Below are 18,328 nucleotides of genomic sequence, written 5' to 3'. Positions count from 1 at the left end.
TCAAGGAAATCAAAAATTAAAAAAATTGAATATTCAATTCCATGTCAGCAACCTTGAGGCCATGCATGCATAATTTGATTGATGTTGACTTTATTTCATCAAATAGGAAAGTTGACTATCTGAAAAGACATAAATATATCCGTGTGATGAGTTTGAAACAAATTTAAAAATTCAATACTTAATTTTAATTTGAAAAATGGATTATCAAGTTGGAGTGAGTCAAATTATTTAGTGATCAAAAATATTATTAACCCATCAAATACATAAGCAAACACCAGCTACCAGCTATCCTAATAATTGTATGGGAACAATTTCAAACATTATATTATATATATTTATTCTCCAAATGACAGGAAATTAGCGAACTAAAACACCCAGGATAATAATATATTTATTCTCGCGGATTCTTTCTCGGAAAATGCAGAAAGGGACAACATGTAGAACTGTAGAAGAACCTTTTAGGGTATAAGTAGGCACCTCTAATGGGACCTATTCATTCCCCAACTCCCAAGAAAGAGTCGTTTTGGTCATCTTCCTCTCGCTCTGCATTTGCAAGTTCTGAAACAATGGCGGACCAGGTGATTCTGCTAGACGAAAATGCTAGTATGTTCGGGATGAGGGTTAGGATATCCTTGGCCGAGAAGGGGATCAAATACGAGTACAAGGAGCAGGACTTGTTCAACAAAAGTCCTCTTCTTCTTCAGATGAACCCGGTTCACAAGAAGATCCCTGTTCTAATCCACAACGGCAAGCCAATCTGTGAGTCTCTCGTCATTGTTCAGTACATCGATGAGGTCTGGAACGACAGGTCCTCTCTGCTTCCCTCCGATGCTTATGAGAGAGCTCAAGCTAGGTTTTGGGCCGATTATGTCGACAAGAAGGTAACTATTTCTATTTCCTTTAAGGCTTTCTACATATGTATCGTCCACAAAACGATTTTTATCAGCTGTAGTAGAGAAAGAGACTTCATAGAAGCCGAAATAGGAAGAAATAAGATGCCTAGATACTTTTTCATTCTATGGATAAAGGATCTAATTGATAGAAGAAGCGCCGTAAAGAAAAATTAGCGAACGTTTTGGCCGATACAATAATAACTGCTTACTTATGTCATAATAGAAGATAAAAACTAGGAATCAATTTCTGTAATAGAGTCGATCCCCTACGGTATTGAGCAGCGGTGTAGCATCAGATCCCAAAGAGAGTAAGTCTTTCTTTCGAATCCAACTGAATAGTTCACTTCCTACAAGCTTTTGTGTTTGTTTTTGCTGTACATCTGTCGATTACGACCTAAAAATTAATATATATTTGTGGGTTTTTTTTTATGGCTCACTCAAGTATACATTTACTTTTTTTTATAACGTCGAACTCACTCAGCTACTGTCTACTGGATAACTGGCTAGTAAATCCCGAGTCACATGGAAGTCCCTGCAACCCTTATGGACCAGTTGAGAATTGGGCCAAGGCGCAATACAGGAGATAATACAGGTGACATTAACACACGTTGAGCTGAGGAATGACACATCTCGCAAATTGCGATACTGCAATCATCAATGAGACTTGAACTCACTACCTCCAGCTTGCACTAAGAGTTACCACAATCAAGTACACAATCTATGTCAACGCCCCGTTTTCTAGAATACATATAAATACGGGTGCGCGCGTGCGCACACACACATATATATGAAAATTTTAGTGTGGGTTGTTAGGAACATATTGTCCCACATCGGTTGGGACACCACTAATTGAGTAGTATATATAGGTAAAACTCACTCCCTAGATGCAACAAGACATTTTCCCAAGCTTAGAGAGTTGGGTTTTGTCCCATTAGTAGCTAGGCTTTGACCCAATGAGTTTGTGACTTCGGCCTTTAGTAGCCGGGTTTGGAAGAAATAAAATCGTGCGGGCTCGATGTATCTATGAAAACAAAACCCAAAGCAGACAATATTGTTGACATGAATGGGGGTGAGGATTTCTAATATGGTACGTATCGAAGCAGTTACTCGATTCTTACGACCTCCACAGGTGACCCAAACGCCATCGGGTGGAGGTTCTAAGAATCGAGCAATTGCTCTGATACCATGTTAAAAATTCACACTCGGGGATGTATCTACGGGAATCGGATAACCTAAAATGGACATTATTGTTGACATGTATGAGAGTGTAGATTTTTGATATGGTATCCATTGATTGATTTCAAATTACCGTGTAAACATGATTGTCATTCCTAGAGCGAATGTAATCTGTTGTAGTGATATGATTTATGAGATGCAGTTGTATGATGCTGCGAGGAAGATATTCACCACAAAAGGAGAAGACCTAGAGGCAGCCAAGGAGGAATTCACAGGAATCCTGAAGGTCTTGGAGGATGAGCTTGGTGATAAGCCCTACTTTGGAGGCGACAAATTTGGGTTTGTTGATATTGCTTTGGTCGGCTTCTATAGCTGGTTTTACGCCTTTGAGACCTTTGGCAATTTCAGTATAGAGAGTAGATTGCCCAAGATTGTTTCATGGGCCAAGAGGTGCATGCAGAAGGAGACTGTGTCCAAGTCCCTTTGCGATGAGAAGGTTGTCTACGACTTTGCTATGATGGTTAGGAATAAGTTTGGCATTGAGTAGGGTGATCGATGTATTCTTGCTTGGGATTTTTATTCAGTGCTCTTGGCGTTTGCCTTTTATTGTGTCTTCTTTGTTGTGTATGAATAAGTGACACGGTCACACGGGTGTGTCTCTCAACCGTCCACGTAAAACCCCCAAACCCCGATCCGCAATTTAGGTGTTTTTGAGTCTGAAAAAATATATGTTTTTTAAAAAAATATGTGAAAGTGTGTTCATTATCACACATGACATATTGTGATAATCCTTAACCATTAATACTTTTAGAGATTCGTTGTGAAGACCTATATTAAATAATCAATTTCATTGCTAATACACAGAGCACCCTGTGTATAAAGACATGTTGAAGGGTAAAAAAATTTAAAATTAAAGTGTTTCAAACAAGACTTCAAACCATCATCGGTTGCACCAAATAAACTATGAACTAATAATAATCACGATTTTATTGTATGAGAATACTAAGCAACCCGCGAATCTGGTGATGATGTTTTTCTTTAACGATAAAGAAATGGTTGTAAAAGATCATGGCTTGATCCTTGCACCTCATGTTTCAAAGTGAAGAACCCTATACTATCAAGTTATCTAATTGGAACAAATTTGAACTTCAGGTTACTGACTTGAAATATGTTGAAATTGTGTGACTGAGTTAGAACATAGCTCATCTTTCAGTGATGACAAATTTATTTAACCTTGATGCATTGCGAAAGTACGAATCGATTGACTAGTTCACGACTAAGCCAACATCACTTAGAATCCATCAAGAAAATTAAGAAATGCCTCAAAAATACTAATTTGACTAGAATTCCTATTAACAACTAAAATTAAAACTCTTAATAACACAATAATAAAAATTCCTAATAATTAAGTAAATAATATGAAATGTGTCATACATCAATCCCCTTGACTTGAAAAATAATTCGCCCTCGAGTTACGAATTGGATGAAAAGAAATGTCTCGAAAGCGAAACTCAAGCAGAATCCAACCTTGGAAGTCTTCAAGCCCATAGATTGAATTTGTACTCTTCCATTCCAAAGAAATAAATATTTTGAATAATGTCATTTGTTCAACATACTCATGAACTCAGTGAATTCCATGAAATTTGGATGAGCCAAATTCATAGTTCTCAACATCAACTCGTTGACAATATTCAATATTAAGAAACTAATGCTGAAATTAGAATCCTCAATCCCAATAAAATGAACATATTGTATCTCACACTCTGTTGACAAAATTACAGAATTTTTAGATTGGTCAACAATATGATCTTCAATAGAATCTGCATCTTCAATCATAACAATTTTGTCATTATGGTTTATAAGATCTTTTCTAACTTCTTCTTCAACTAGAACATGACTTGTGAATTCTTCTTTACTCTCCACAACCTCAACTTGCGATACATTCTTTGAATAATTTTCCAACTCTTTCTCTATGAAATCACTAGAACATGTATGCTTCTCGAGCTCTAGTGAGATTTGATCAGTCTCAATTCCTTCGGCTACTTGAAAATTTTCTGAATTTTCTTGACACAATCTGTCACCTTGATCAACCATTGCACTATACATAGGCAGCTCATTATAATATTCAAAGTCAGAACTTTGAACATATAAATCCATTCGTTGATCTAATTCCCACAAAATATCTTGCCTTGTCAATGATAAGGAAAAAATTCAATTAAGGGATGGGTGCTTTACATGGATAGCACAGTCTAGTTTAAGAGTTGTTGAAAAGGAAGCTTAGCTTAGGCCGGCCGATTGGGTCTGTTTCAGAATGTGTTGTATTTTGACCTACTGTAGTGAGGCGGGTTCTAAAATTGTGGTGAAGTGAGTTACAAAAAGTGTTTGACGGGTCACTAAAAAAACTATGATGCGATGAGGAGGTGAGTTACTTACAATTTAGCGTTTTACATGTCAATAATATTCATTGCAATAATGCAATGTAACGTAAAGAATACTTATGTTTTTCTGATTGTATCTTGAAAATTAAACAATCAAATATATAAGCAAACACCAGCTATTCGAGTTTCTATATTGGAACGATTTCTAACATTGTTGTAAATCCACACCCCCGTACACATCAACAATATTGTCCGTTTTGGGTTGTCCGGTTCCTGTAGATACATCGGGCCCGCATGGCTTTGTTTCTTCTTAGGCCCAAGCAAGTGAGCTAGGCCCAACTCACATGAGCCTTGGAAAAGACCTTGTTAAGTGGTTAAGGGTGGGCTTGGTCCTTATAAATAATGATATTCCACACATCTTTAACGATGTGGGATTAAAACTCCCAGCATTTGTGGGTTGGGTTATGTCAGACCCAACAAGTGAAGTAGATGTCATATCCAACTGGACCGAATTGTTCCAATATCATGTTGTAAATCCTAGGGGTGTACACCGGGTCATGAAACCCGGTCCGACCCGGACCTTATCGGGTCAGCCCGATAAGGTATTTATCGGACCCGGCCAAACCCGGCCCGGACCTTAGTTAACAGGTCCGGGTGCCGGGTTTGTATTTTGTGAGATATCGGGTTATCGGGTGACCGGATAACCAATTAAAACAGAGTTTTATTTTAAAATAAAGAATAAAAAGAAAAAAAACGTTATTTCATTAAAACGAAATTGTTCTTTAGGGTTCTTTGACGCTAAATGAAATTCTTCTACGTGACGACTGCCTCACTCTGTCTCATCATCGGGACCTCACTCTGTCCTCACCTCCGGCCTCTCCCCCTCTACGCCAGCCTTAGTCGTGGGTCTTCTACTCTGTTTGAAGAGTGTACCCCCCTGCGCCAGCCTCACTTCCTCGTCTCCGCCAGTTGAAGAAGGTGTTTTTCAGTTCAAATCTGAAATCTCAAGTAAGGTTAGTAATTATGTTCGTGTTATTCGTTCTCATTTGATTAAGGACTTTTGGTTCTTATGTTCCGATTGTTTTCTAAATTTAGTGTGCTTTCTGGGTTTTTTGAGCAAAGCCCTTCAAATGAAGCAAATATCATTCTGTACAATAATCGCATTGAAATCACCTTGTTTTATCCTGTACTAGGAGTTGGATGTGTTTTAGTAAAATTGTGTATGATTATTGATTAGAAATTTGGATGGGTTGGGTTACTTTGTTGTGCTTCTGATATGGAGTTTGATTGTATTTAGGTGCTTGCTGGGTGACGAAGAGATGATTCTGGATGACGAAGAAGCTCAAGAAGTGGAGAGGGCTGCTGAAGAAGATACACATACCATTGATTCCTTTGAATTTCTTAAGTTAATGTATCTTATAAGCTTTAGATTGTTTGTTCTTAACCAAATCTTCTGAATATTGAACCTTGTTTTAGAATTGGATGGTGGAGCTGGACAGGATGGAGGGCCTGGACCTATTGTTGTACGGAAAACTTAATTGAAGACATGGTTTATTGGTATGTGAGAATTAGAGAATTACAAATATTATGGTGTATTATGTATAGTAGTTTTTGATTGCCTGGACATGGTATATTACATGGACTTAACTGTTTTATGATTTTTCATTTATATTGAATATTGTATAGTTGCATCATGGAAAGTTGGAACACATGGATCATAAAGAAGCAAGGATGAAGAATGTTGGTGCCAAAGCTTTGTATTAAGGAAGTTTATGTTTTTTTTTTTGTTGAATGGCTGAATGTGTTAAACTTTTAATGGATTTTTTTTTGTTTTAATGGCTGAATGTTTTAAACTCCTAAGTTTTAATGGTTTGCTGCATATTGAATCATTGATATTGATATTGTACTGATGTATTCTTGAATCATCAACATGCATTCTCAGATTGGCTTGCTGCTTTGGTTTAAAACATTCAGTCCTACAGCTTTGTTGAACACTTGAATGGATTGGGATTTGAATATTTGATGTTTATTACAGATTTGCTTACATTCAGTCCTACAACTTTGTTTTGTTATCTCTCTAAATGCCTATATTAATCTCTTGAGAGGAAATACGCGAGCAATGAAGTTTTCTATATTTTTTTTCTTTTCTTTTACTCAGGATTTATAGTGCTATATAATTTTTGATGGGGTTTTGAGAAATTGTTGTATGAGCATTGGCTTGAACAACCTTTTGTGTTTTGTTATTGTTGGGGTGAGGTGCCCTTACACTTAGGTTGCATTTAATCATTTTCTTGGTGTGGAAGGATGACACAGATGGACTTGTGGTACCACTGTTAGTATTTGGCTATTTGCAATTACCATTTGGGGCTATGTGTAATTGTGTATGGAATAATTGTGATGAACTGATGAGGCTTTGAATAGATTTGAATATTTGATGCTCACTACCTTTTTATAATTATGCATTTATGAATTATATGTATGGTTGTTTACTGTCCAGGTTATTTCTATTGGCAATACTGCAGATTTGCTTTAGTGTTTGTTTCTTTGATAGCTTAAGCATTAATCAATACATCATAATATGTGTTGGGCTGGGCCTACCTCTTAAATCAATCTGGGTCACCGGGTGACCCGGTAACCCGACCCGATAACCCTGTAACCCGATGATCCGGAACCCGATAACCCGATTATTTTTAACAGGATTATCGGACCGGGTTCCTCCCCTCCAAAAAATATCGGGTCGGGTCAGACCCGGTCCGATAACCCGAAACCCGGCCCGATATTCACCTTTAGTAAATCCACACCCTCATACACACCAATAATATTATATTGTTCGTTTTGAGTTATCCGATTTCTGTGGATACATTTGGTCCGCACGATTTTGTTTCTCCTTAGGCCCAATTCACATGAGCCTAGAAAAATGTCTTTTTAGTAGTTAAGGGTGAACTTTATCCTTATATATAAGGATATTCTAAACATCTTTACCGATGTGGGATTAACAAACATTTAGTAATTAGTTGACAAGTTTGAATTTTCAGTGACCCATTTCAAACGGGTCAAATCTTGCGGTTATTAAAAATTCTACTAACCCCACTTGAATAAAAAAACAATTGTTAAAAGTTTATTGGGATAGGCAGAGTAGACTCGCAAGGAATCTAAAGCACATTCGTCTATTCTATCATGCGGTTTTTGACTAACAAATTAAAAACAGCTTGTAAGAAAGTCTTCACATTAGACTAATCTCATATTATAACTCTAAATGACAGGAAATTAGCGAATTAAAACACCCAGGATAGTATATTTATTCTCGCGGATTCTTTCTCGGAAAATTCATAAAGGGGCAACATGACGAACGCAATGACCAATGTAGAACAGTAGAAGAACCTTTTAGGGTATAAGTAGACACCTCTAGTGGGACCTATTCATTCCCCAACTGCCAAGTAAGAGTCGTTTTGATCATCTTCCTCTCCATCTGCATTTGCAAGTTCTGAAACAATGGCGGACCAGGTGATTCTGCTAGACGAAAATGTCAGTATGTTCGGGATGCGGGTTAGGATAGCCTTGGCGGATGTAGAAAATAAAGATGTAGAGACAGAAAACTTTTCTTTCTTATTATTCATGAACTCGTATTGCTTACATATATAAGCACTAGAATTATGCCATAGAATCAGTCGAAATTATTGACATAGAATCAGCTAATCTAATCAGCTGAAATTATTGACACATCAACCGAAATTATTGACATAGAATCAGCTAATCTAATCACACAATATCCTCCAATACTCCCCCTCAAGCTGGATCGAGTAGGTTGATCGAGCCAAGCTTGGAAAGTATTCGAGTAAACTGAGCCGAAGGTAGAGCCTTTGTGAATATGTCCGCAAGTTGATCTTGAGTCCGAGTGTATCTAGTAGCAATGGCTTGAACTTGAACTTATTCCCGAATGTAATGACAATCAACCTCGATATGTTTAGTTCGTTCATGAAAAACTGGATTAGAGGCTATGTGCATAGCCGCTTGATTATCACAACAAAGAGTCATAGGTTGAGAGGTAGAGATACCAAGGTCAATAAGCAACGCCTTTAACCACATAAGTTCAGAGGCACCAGAAGCCAAGCGGCATGAATCCTAGCTTGATTGCTTCCGCACTTGAATGCGCAACAACAGCCTGTTTTTTACTTTTCCATGAAACCAGGTTCCCCCCGATAAACACACAATATCCAGTTGTGGATTTCCGATCAAGAGTATTACCTGCCCAATCAGCATCGGTATATCCAAGAATTTGAGAGTGACCGTTATTCTGCACCAGGATGCCGCGACCAACAGATCCCTTTAGGTAGCGAAGAATCCTTTTGACCATGATCATATGATCAATGGTAGGAGAATGCATAAACTGACTTACGAGGCTGACTGCATGACTAATATCCGGCCATGTGATGGTAAGGTAGATAAGTTTGCCAACTAACTGTTGATAAGGTCGAGCAGAATCAAGAGGCTCACCATGCATAGAGAGCTGAAGCTTACTGTTCAGCGGTGTCTTGGCTGATTTGCAATCAACCATATTTGCTTCACGAAGTAAATCTAACACATATTTCCGTTGATTCAAGAAAAGCCCTTTTTGCGATGTGGCCATTTCTATTCCCAGGAAATATTTAAGAGCACCGAGATCCTTAATAGCAAATCTTTGATGAAGGATCTTTTTAAGGTTGTGAATAGTTGTATCATGAGTACCAGTAATAACGAGATCATCAACATAAATTAGAACAACCAACCTTTCATTGGATTTGGTGCAAACAAATAAAGAATGGTCTGCATTACTCCTTTTGAAACCAATTTCCTCAAGCACGGCACTCAACTTTGCATACCATGCACGAGGAGATTGCTTCAATCCGTAGATTGATTTATGCAACCTGCACACAAGACTAGAATTATTGCTTTGAGGATGTCCCGGTGGCAATTTCATATACACCTCTTCCTTGAGATCACCATGCAAAAATTCATTTTTAACGTCCATTTGAGACAAGGACCATCCATGATTCACAGCCACCGAAAGCAATGTACGAACTGTAGTCATCTTTGCAACGGGTGCGAAGGTCTCCTTATAATCTACTCCATAAGTTTGAGTGAAGCCTTGCGCAACTAAGCGAGCCTTATGCCTCTCAATTGATCCATCAGACTTGAATTTTATCTTGTATACCCATCGACTGTCAACTGCCTGTTTATCTGGTGGTAATGGAACAATACTCCAGGTGTGGTTTTCTTCTAGAGCCATAAGCTCTTCTTGCATTGCATGCTGCCACACTTCTTGTTTATTTGCCTCATGAAAACTTTGAGGTTCCATGTTGCTAGAAATACTGCTAAGATAGGCTGCATGTGAAGTCGACAGTTTTTTATATCCAAGAACATTAGTGATTGGGTGTCTTACCGAGTAAACCATGTAGTCTTGTAGTTTGGATGGTGGATGTCGTGTACGAATGGAGTGACGTTGTTTAGGAAGAGCCACACTATCACCCAAAATTGATGCTGGTGGTGTCACTACTTCACTTGCAGTATCTTGTTGAGCTATGTCACCATTACTTGATTCACTAGACAAAGGTACTGAATCTGGAGTAGGAGCACCCTGATCATGTACTGACAATTCAGGTGTTGTGATAGGCAAAGGAAATTGATCTAGCTCTCCCTGATTGAATATATGCTTAGTTTGAAGGAAGAAAGAAGCATTTTCCTCAAACCTGACATCCCTAGTAACAAGGAGCCGTCTAGTAGTAGGATTGTAGCATTTATACCCCTTCTTGGTTGGTGAATAGCCTAGAAAGACACACTTGATAGCTCGGGGTTCTAACTTGTCACGCTGGGAAGCTTGAATGTGTACATAGCAAGAACATCCGAACACTTTAAGATGCTCTAAAGCTGGTTTTTGACCTGTCAACAACTCATAAGGAGAGTTAAAGTGCAAAATGCGACTTGGTAGTCGATTAATGAGATAAGCTGCCGTGGACACCCCTTGAGACCAAAAAACTTTGGGAACACTCATTTGAAACATTAATGCTCGAGTTTTCTCTAATAAGTCACGGTTTTTTCTCTCGGCTATTCCATTTTGTTGTGGAGTACCAACACAACTAGTTTGATGAATAATGCCATGCATGCTCAAGTATTGTGACATAATGTGTGTCATAAATTCAGTGCCATTATCTGATCGTAGGACTTTGATTTTGGTTGAGAATTGAGTGAGAACAAGCTGATGAAAATCTTGAAATACATTGGCAACATCACTTTTTGATTTTAAAAGATACAGCCAAGTAAATCGAGAGTAGTCGTCAACAAAAGTAACAAAATATTTGTAGCCATCAAAAGATTCAAGAGTTGGACCCCAAACATCGGAATGCACTAAATCAAATATTTTATTGGAATGAGAATCAGAAGACGGAAATGATAGTCTAGTAGATTTTGACAGGTGACATACATCACAACTTATTGAAGATTTATGCAGATTTGGAAAAATTTTGGATAGAATGGGCTCCGAAGGATGAGCTAAGCGTTGATGCCACAACGATTGATTTGAAGATGAAGTAGCGTTTACATGAAAACCCCAAGACGTGGGAACATCATTGGAAAGGTAATAAAGCCCTTGATAGAAAAACCCTTCACCAATCGTCTTCTTGGTGATAAGATCCTGAAAAACAACTTTGTGAGGAGAAAAAATAGCACAACAATTTAAGGCAGTTACAAGCTTTCCAACTGAAAGAAGTTGAAAGGGAAAAGAAGGGACGTAAAGAGCTGATGATGCCACATTTTTATAGAGCAATTTTACCTTTCCTCGTCCAACCACAGTTGCATCGTTACCATTGGCTACAGATATTAGAGATGGAGGAAATAATGTTTCAAAGTCAAATAGATTGTTTGGACTATTAGTCACATGATCAGTAGCACCTGAATCTATAACCCAACAATTATGTACTTTACTAACAGTTAGAGCATTGGAAAAGGCATTCAAAATACCTGATATGTCTTTGGTAGAGACAGACTTATTCTCTGCCAAAAAACCCGCAAACTTTCCGAGCAAGGCATACGATTGTGAATTTTCAGGTTCATTCTTCTCTTGAGCACCTTGTTTAGCCTGAAGGTAAGATGCAAATTCATTTATAAGAGTAACAGGGCTAGATGTAAACCTTGACAGTTCATCTGAAGTAGACGTAGTCACATGATTGGCCTTGTATCCTGATGATTGTGAACGCCTTGGAGTACCCTTATTATCTTTTGAAAATCTTGGTTTCAATTCAGGATGTAGAACCCAACATCTATCTTTTGTGTGGCCTAAGTTGTTGCAATGAGTACACTTCAAGTCTGGTCGTCTTCCTTTGTACCCCTTCTCTTCAATTTGCCTAACATGAGCGACATATGCCCGAGTTTCAGACAAATCAGATTTGATGTTGACATTCATAACTTTTCTACGAACTTCTTCCCGCTGAATGGTAGAACACACACTTGCGAGAGATGGTAACTCATGATTCATTAGAATACGACTGCGAAGATCTTCATATTCTGGTGCTAGACTGGCCAATAATTGAAAAATCTTATCCTCCTCAGCCCTTTTCAGCAAGGTTGCTGAATCTGTAGTATGTGGTCTGTACACTGCTAGTTCATTCCACATGTTTTTTAGATTACCAAGAAATTGAACAAAAGATTTACCTTCTTGGTGAAGACAAGCTATGTCTCTTTGAAGTTGGAACACACGGGCAGCATTATTTTGGTTGCCATACATCTCTTTGATGGCTTCCCACATGTCTGCAGCAGAGTCGACATAGCTGAAGATTTCAGCTAAATGTATTTCCATCGAATTCAATAGCCAAGATCGCACCATCTGATCTGTGGCAAGCCAAGTTTCATACTCGGGTGATTTATCATTCGGAACAACAGTATCCTTATTGATAAATCCAAGCTTGGATCTCCCTCCAAGGGCCAAAGAAACAGTTCTTGACCAAGGGAGGTAATTAAATTCATTTAAAAGACTCGAACTTAGACGAAGATTTGAATTGGTCTCAAAAGGATTAGAAACAACAGCAGCAGATGATTCTGCTTTTGAAATAACAGGAGTGATTTCTGCCATTTTTAGACAAAACAAATAGAAGCAGATTTATGAGGATGAACTTCCTCTGATACCATGTAGAAAATAAAGATGCAGAGACAGAAAGCTTTTCTTTCTTATTATTCATGAACTCGTATTGCTTACATATATAAGCACTAGAATTATGCCATAGAATCAGCCGAAATTATTGACATAGAATCAACTAATCTAATCAGCCGAAATTATTGACATAGAATCAGCTAATCTAATCACACAATATCCACCAATAGCGGAGAAGGGGATCAAATACGAGTACAAGGAGCAAGACTTGTTCAACAAAAGTTCTCCTCTTCTTCAGATGAACCCAGTTCACAAGAAGATTCCTGTTCTCATCCACAACGGCAAGCCAATCTGTGAGTCTCTCGTCATTGTTCAATACATCGATGAGGTCTGGAACAACGACAAGTCCTCTCTGCTTCCCTCCGATGCTTATGAGAGAGCTCAAGCTAGGTTTTGGGCCGATTATGTCAACAAGAAGGTAACTATTTCCATTTCCTTTAAATATTGAATAGTTCACTTCCTACAAGCTTTTTTTGCGTTTGTTTCGCGGTACATCTGTTGACTACGACTTAAACTAATATATATTTGTGGGTTTTTTGATGGCCCACTCAAGAATACATTTACTTTCTTTTTTTTTTATTACCGGACAACTAGCGACTAAATCCCAAATCACATGAAGGACCTTACAACCCCCATTGATCAATTGAGAACTGGATCAAGGCCCAGTGCGAGAGATAACACTGAGTGAGTGAGTGGTACTAGCACATGTTGGGCTGATCAAGGGTTCATCTTGCATATTGTGATAATACAAACACCAATGAGACTTGAACTTACTGTGTAAACATGATTGTCATTCCCATAACGAATGTAATATGTTGAAGTTATTTATGAGATGCAGGTGTATGATGTTGCGAGGAAGGTATTGACCAAAGAAGGAGAAGAGCTGGAGGCAGCCAAGGAGGAGTTCATAGGAGTCTGGAAGGTCTTGGAGGATGAGCTTGGTGATAAGCCCTACTTTGAAGGCGAAAAATTTGGGTTTGTTGATATTGCTTTGGTCGGCTTCTGTAGCTGGTTTTACGCCTTTGAGACCATTGGCAATTTCAGCATAGAGAGTAGGTTGCCCAAGCTTGTTTCATGGGCCAAGAGGTGCATGCAGAAGGAGACTGTGTCCAAATCCCTTTGTGATGAGAAGGTTGCCTACGACTTTGCTATGATGGTTAGGAAGAAGTTGGGCATTGAGTAGGGTGTTCGTTGTATTCTCTCAACGGTCCACGTCGAACCCTAATCCACAGTTCAGACTGGAATTGCATCCCTTAAAAGATGAGTGTTCATCATCACACATGATATGTTGTGATTAATACTTAATCATTGTTCTTAGGGCACTCGTTATCAAGACCCATATATTAAATAATCAATTTCATTGCTAATACACTGAGCACCTGTGTATAATTTATATAATGTCTTGAATAAAGACATGTTGAAGGGTCAAAAAATCTAAAAATTAAAGTGATTGAAACAAGACTTCAAAACATCATCAGTAGGAGCCGCGAACCTGGTGATGATGTTTTTCTTTAACGGTAAAGACGTTTGAAATGGTTGTAAAAGACCATGACTTGAACCTTGCAGCTCATGTTTCAAAGCAAAGAATCCTATACTATAAGTGAATGCGTAGGTTGTTTGATTGACCGAAATTGATCAATCTGTCTGAGTTATCTAATTGAAACAAATTTGAACCTCAAGTTATTGATTTGAAATATTTTAAAATGGGGTGATTGAATTGGAACATAACTATCTTTCGGTGATGACAAGTTTATTTAACCCGTTGGACCTTCATGGTTGAAACATGATAGTGCAATAATTGTGTGGGGAGCATGTTGCCAATGCCGAAAAGGCAAATTGAGGTACATAATATCCTCATGACTTGGCTTATTTCCTAGTTCATACTGGGGTTGGCCTAACAATGTCACAGCCATATAAAGAAGGTTATGGGAGTGATTTCAAAAATTTGACACTCTTTCTTCTCACTTCTCTATGAACGTATCTCATGTGCAAGGTAGTCAACAAGTATAGCAAATATTTTGCAAGAAAGGAAAATGCAGAATGACTCGGTAGCATGGACAGCGTTTTGTAACCAAATTAAAGCAAGATTTTACGAAAACACCTAATCGTATCAAGAAGAAGAACTAGGGATTAAATATTATTTCAGAGATTGGGATTTTGTTTTTTGGGAACCAGGTCATGTTTCACACCTAATTTGTATTTTCACACCTAATTTGTATTTTTTGGCCAAGGCAAAACCATGTCGCATATGAAGTCTAAACCAGCTTTTTCAAGCCAGTTTAGACGAAGGGCTGACGAAGACCAATATTCAAAGTACAGAGACTTGTTTATCCCGAAACAAAATAGAAGGGGTTGACCTTTTTTTGAAAGTACATGGACCATTTAGGTATTTATCCCCATATATAGAATATGACCGTCAATGTACGAAAAGTTGTATTTAACCAATAAGCTGCAGAATCATGATAAACATCACTAAAAATTCAAAATTTTATAAGGGAAACACTTTTCTATTTGTTTTTTTCCCCCTCTTTTCTTAATAGGAATAGTTCGTTAGCTTGCCATTAATTTCTACATTCTATGCTTCATAGTTCAATTAAATACCTTGATTGAAAGGCACACCAGTTTGTGGAATCCACAAGTCCCCTTGTATAAACCCTTTAACTGTAAAAGGAATAGCCTCTTGAGGACTATTCAGCACATGATAACCAGGCCATCTCACCCTTCCCGCAGTAGAAGCACCCGCCCCTATGTTCATATACTCTGCGTAAAACAATGTCGATAGAGCAAAATTGCCACGCCATTCTCTCCACCCTTCTGGATCAATTAGCCCGTCAAGGTCAGTCTTCATAAAAACTGTCCGTGAATACTGCTTCCACGGCCTGCCTAAGTAACTCTTGAAAGAATTCTTGACCCCAACAAATTCCGGTGCAGGCCTAACGCGGGATTCTAGTATTGAAATCCCTGTATCTTCGTTAGCAGCCTGTCTTCCTTGCGCTGTGACCATGTTGGATTGGTGGCTCAATGGCCTTCTAACGAAAATGTCACAATTTTGAAACACTACTTGTGCATTGCCAAATATGAAATCAATTGTACCATATATGTGACAGTCGCGGAAGAATTGTCGTTGTGAGAGGACGTAGAGAGTGTCTTGATAGCCCTTGAAACTACATCGGTAGAACACAGCGCGGTCCGAACTCACCCTTAGAGCCACTGCTTGGTCTTTCTCTGGACCTGCTGTGTTCTCGAATGTAATGTCTCGAGCCCAAAATCCATTTCCAGATACCCCTGAACATGGCAACAACATTACCAAATTTAATTTGAAGTACCTTGTCACCCAAGTAATTACTGAAATGTTCAATTCGTACGTTCTTACCAAATGTTGCTGAGTTTGTTGTGGAATATCCATCGATATAATTCCGGTTGCCGGTGACGATTGTTCTATCAATTCCATCTCCGACCAACATTATGTTTCTGGTGTACATGTCAATTTCAACTTTCTCTTTGTACACTCCTGCTTTCACGTAGATTACTACTCTTTGCTCTCTCATTTTGCCCATCCCCACGACCGCATTCACGACGTCGTTGATTGTATTGTGAGTCCCTGAACCATCCTTTGCCACTATGAAGTTTGCCTTGGATGTGCTTGGATTCCAAGACGTTAGAAGAGGACCAGAATTTTGGTCTGGTGGCAGTGGTAATCCTAAACATGGAAGAGAATAGGAAGGTTTAACGTTTAAAAGCTAAAATATACTTTTAGGCTTTTAGCTGAAAAGGAAAAGAAAATTGAGCCCAGTAAAGTGAGCCAGCCCAACTTACGCATAGTTGTTCGGGCCATTTTCTAGACTTAGCCCAGCAACATAATATGGTTGCCAATGCCCACTTTCTATAAGGAAAATATACAACTAGACCCCTAACATTTGCTTTCCCTGCATAAACACCCCTGCATGCGTTAAAACTTAAAAGTATCTCGACATTTTGTAATTACACCAAATTTCGATGGTTTATTATCATTCCAATAATAATTAAAACAGAGTGATTGTTATGCATAATAAGAACTTTTTGACTTTGTTATTGCGGTTGCAGAAACCTGATTTTCTTTCTTTGATACATTTAAGTTCAGATATTGTGTTCTTTGGATCCTCCTTGGACTCGTGCGTATTTGTTTCAGTTTTCCCTACTCAAACTCATAACCTCTTTAGTTTAGGGTAGTGAGTATCAAAGTTGACCAGCTAGGCTGGCTCGCCACTTAAGAACCCACTCTCCCAAACTAAAGAGTTTACGAATTCGTGTGAGGGAGGCCGGATGATTTCCTGAAATAAATAAATATGGGCAGAGGATGGCTAAAGCTCACAATACTTTAACTAGACTGAAACGCCATGTAAGCTCGATTTCTACGTCCACCTATAATTCATTAGGAAGTAAACAATAATTAAATCCTAGAGGAAGCCCCTAAAAACTTGAATATTGCACGACACTCAGTATAGTTCTCTTTCCATAAATTCCCTTAATATTTTTCCAAAGAACACAATGATCAAATCAAACTTTTAATATGCTCAATTTGAACTTAAAATTTACAGATCTTTCAATTCTTACCCCTCGTTTGGGCATTATTGGCAATGGCATCAGACAGGGCTAGGGCTTCACCAAGCAACACAGTCAAGTTCTTTGCCCCTTCAAACCTTTGATCAAACCCTCTGTCATCAAGACCATCCAAGCAAGTCCTATGGTTGGTTAGCACACCACTTAGCCACGTTCGAGCATCGTCGCTCGTGTAGTCTCCTCCCCCAAGCAATGTCCCTAACATGTACTCATTTTCATCATAGAATCTAGCACAGTCACTTAGAGCCACACCCACTTGACCATTTTGGTTTGAGTCACGTAATTTAGTAGCATAAAATTGAACCCAACTCTTTGAATCTAGAGTTAGGGCTTGAATTGCCTCCAATTCTTGGAGGGCCAAGGGGGTTTTGGTGGTGGCTAGGAGGAGGAAGAGGACGGTGGTCATGGTGACACAAGTAGTGGACATTTTGGCTTAGTGATAAAGTGTGTGACGATATCAATTAAAAGTGATAAGAGAGGGTGCGAACACATGGAATATGGTTATGTACATTTGTCTTGTATGGCTCCAGCATCGTGTAGCCTCAAGAGTTGCTCTATATGCATGGAAATTAATTCTAGATCGATCGCATATTGTACTATATGTATATATATATAGACCATAAATATATGGTAATTTAAATCCTAATTAATCAATACCAAGCTAGTTAATGAAACATAAATATTCATGGAAACTGAAATTTTAAATTGCTTTATTAGAGAATAATTAATTGTCCGAACAAGAGTGTAATTAATTGTGACATCGAGTATGCATAAATACACTATAGTAACTCCTACCATTTTAATAGCTTTTAACAATTAAGTATTTTTAATAGTGGGAGAAATATTAACTGATCAACACATTTATTTTTAATAGCTTTTAAGAAATTGCTATCCTGTGTTAAGGTACTAAATTTATTTCATTAAATTTAGGAATTTGACTTCAAACCCAAAAATAAATGAGAGAGCTGACATCCATGGAAGCATGTCTCATGTATGACTTAGTTACTCTCTCTTGGTCATATTTCGTGTCACCTGCTTAGGAGATGTTTTATGTTGAGTTTGTGTTGCATTTTTTTTTAGGGTTTGAAAAAAAATTGTTGGTT

The 18,328-nt window shown here is 38.2% G+C and overlaps 3 protein-coding genes across 3 annotated transcripts; 2 read left to right on the top strand and 1 right to left on the bottom strand.

Annotated features, from left to right (window-relative positions):
• The first annotated feature begins 523 nt into the window (after nt 1-523).
• On the top strand, nt 524-2,832 carry LOC120003491 (probable glutathione S-transferase). The gene is made up of 2 exons (XM_038852496.1): nt 524-881; nt 2,272-2,832. Exons 1-2 carry the CDS (start codon nt 567-569, stop codon nt 2,614-2,616), a joined length of 660 nt encoding a protein of 219 aa, XP_038708424.1. The 5' UTR covers nt 524-566; the 3' UTR covers nt 2,617-2,832.
• Nucleotides 2,833-7,801: 4,969 nt separating this feature from the next.
• Nucleotides 7,802-13,995, top strand: LOC120003490 (probable glutathione S-transferase). The gene is made up of 3 exons (XM_038852495.1): nt 7,802-8,014; nt 12,802-13,044; nt 13,465-13,995. Exons 1-3 carry the CDS (start codon nt 7,940-7,942, stop codon nt 13,807-13,809), a joined length of 663 nt encoding a protein of 220 aa, XP_038708423.1. The 5' UTR covers nt 7,802-7,939; the 3' UTR covers nt 13,810-13,995.
• A 1,224-nt stretch (nt 13,996-15,219) lies between these two features.
• Nucleotides 15,220-17,631, bottom strand: LOC120003657 (probable pectinesterase/pectinesterase inhibitor 36). The gene is made up of 3 exons (XM_038852672.1): nt 17,220-17,631; nt 16,000-16,326; nt 15,220-15,911 (listed from the first exon to the last, which is right to left on the bottom strand). The coding sequence occupies exons 1-3, from the start codon at nt 17,629-17,631 to the stop codon at nt 15,220-15,222; spliced, it is 1,431 nt and encodes a 476-aa protein (XP_038708600.1).
• Nucleotides 17,632-18,328: the final 697 nt, after the last annotated feature.

Source organism: Tripterygium wilfordii, chromosome 8 (assembly GCF_013401445.1).
Source record: "Tripterygium wilfordii isolate XIE 37 chromosome 8, ASM1340144v1, whole genome shotgun sequence".
NCBI classification, from domain to species: Eukaryota; Viridiplantae; Streptophyta; class Magnoliopsida; order Celastrales; family Celastraceae; genus Tripterygium; species Tripterygium wilfordii.
Note: the sequence above shows the minus strand (reverse complement) of the source record. Positions and strands in the feature narration are given on the sequence as shown.

Excerpts from the sequence above, each read along its gene's own strand:
- LOC120003491 (XM_038852496.1), top strand. The coding sequence starts at position 567 with ATGGCGGACCAGGTGATTCTGCTAGACGAAAATGCTAGTATGTTCGGG. Across the intron at positions 882-2,271 it reads CCGATTATGTCGACAAGAAG|TTGTATGATGCTGCGAGGAA; the intron begins GTAACTATTTCT and ends TATGAGATGCAG.
- LOC120003490 (XM_038852495.1), top strand. The coding sequence starts at position 7,940 with ATGGCGGACCAGGTGATTCTGCTAGACGAAAATGTCAGTATGTTCGGG. Across the intron at positions 8,015-12,801 it reads TTAGGATAGCCTTGGCGGAT|AAGGGGATCAAATACGAGTA; the intron begins GTAGAAAATAAA and ends CCAATAGCGGAG. Across the intron at positions 13,045-13,464 it reads CCGATTATGTCAACAAGAAG|GTGTATGATGTTGCGAGGAA; the intron begins GTAACTATTTCC and ends TATGAGATGCAG.
- LOC120003657 (XM_038852672.1), bottom strand. The coding sequence starts at position 17,631 with ATGACCACCGTCCTCTTCCTCCTCCTAGCCACCACCAAAACCCCCTTG. Across the intron at positions 16,327-17,219 it reads CAATAATGCCCAAACGAGGG|GATTACCACTGCCACCAGAC; the intron begins GTAAGAATTGAA and ends TTCCATGTTTAG. Across the intron at positions 15,912-15,999 it reads AACAAACTCAGCAACATTTG|GGGTATCTGGAAATGGATTT; the intron begins GTAAGAACGTAC and ends TGCCATGTTCAG.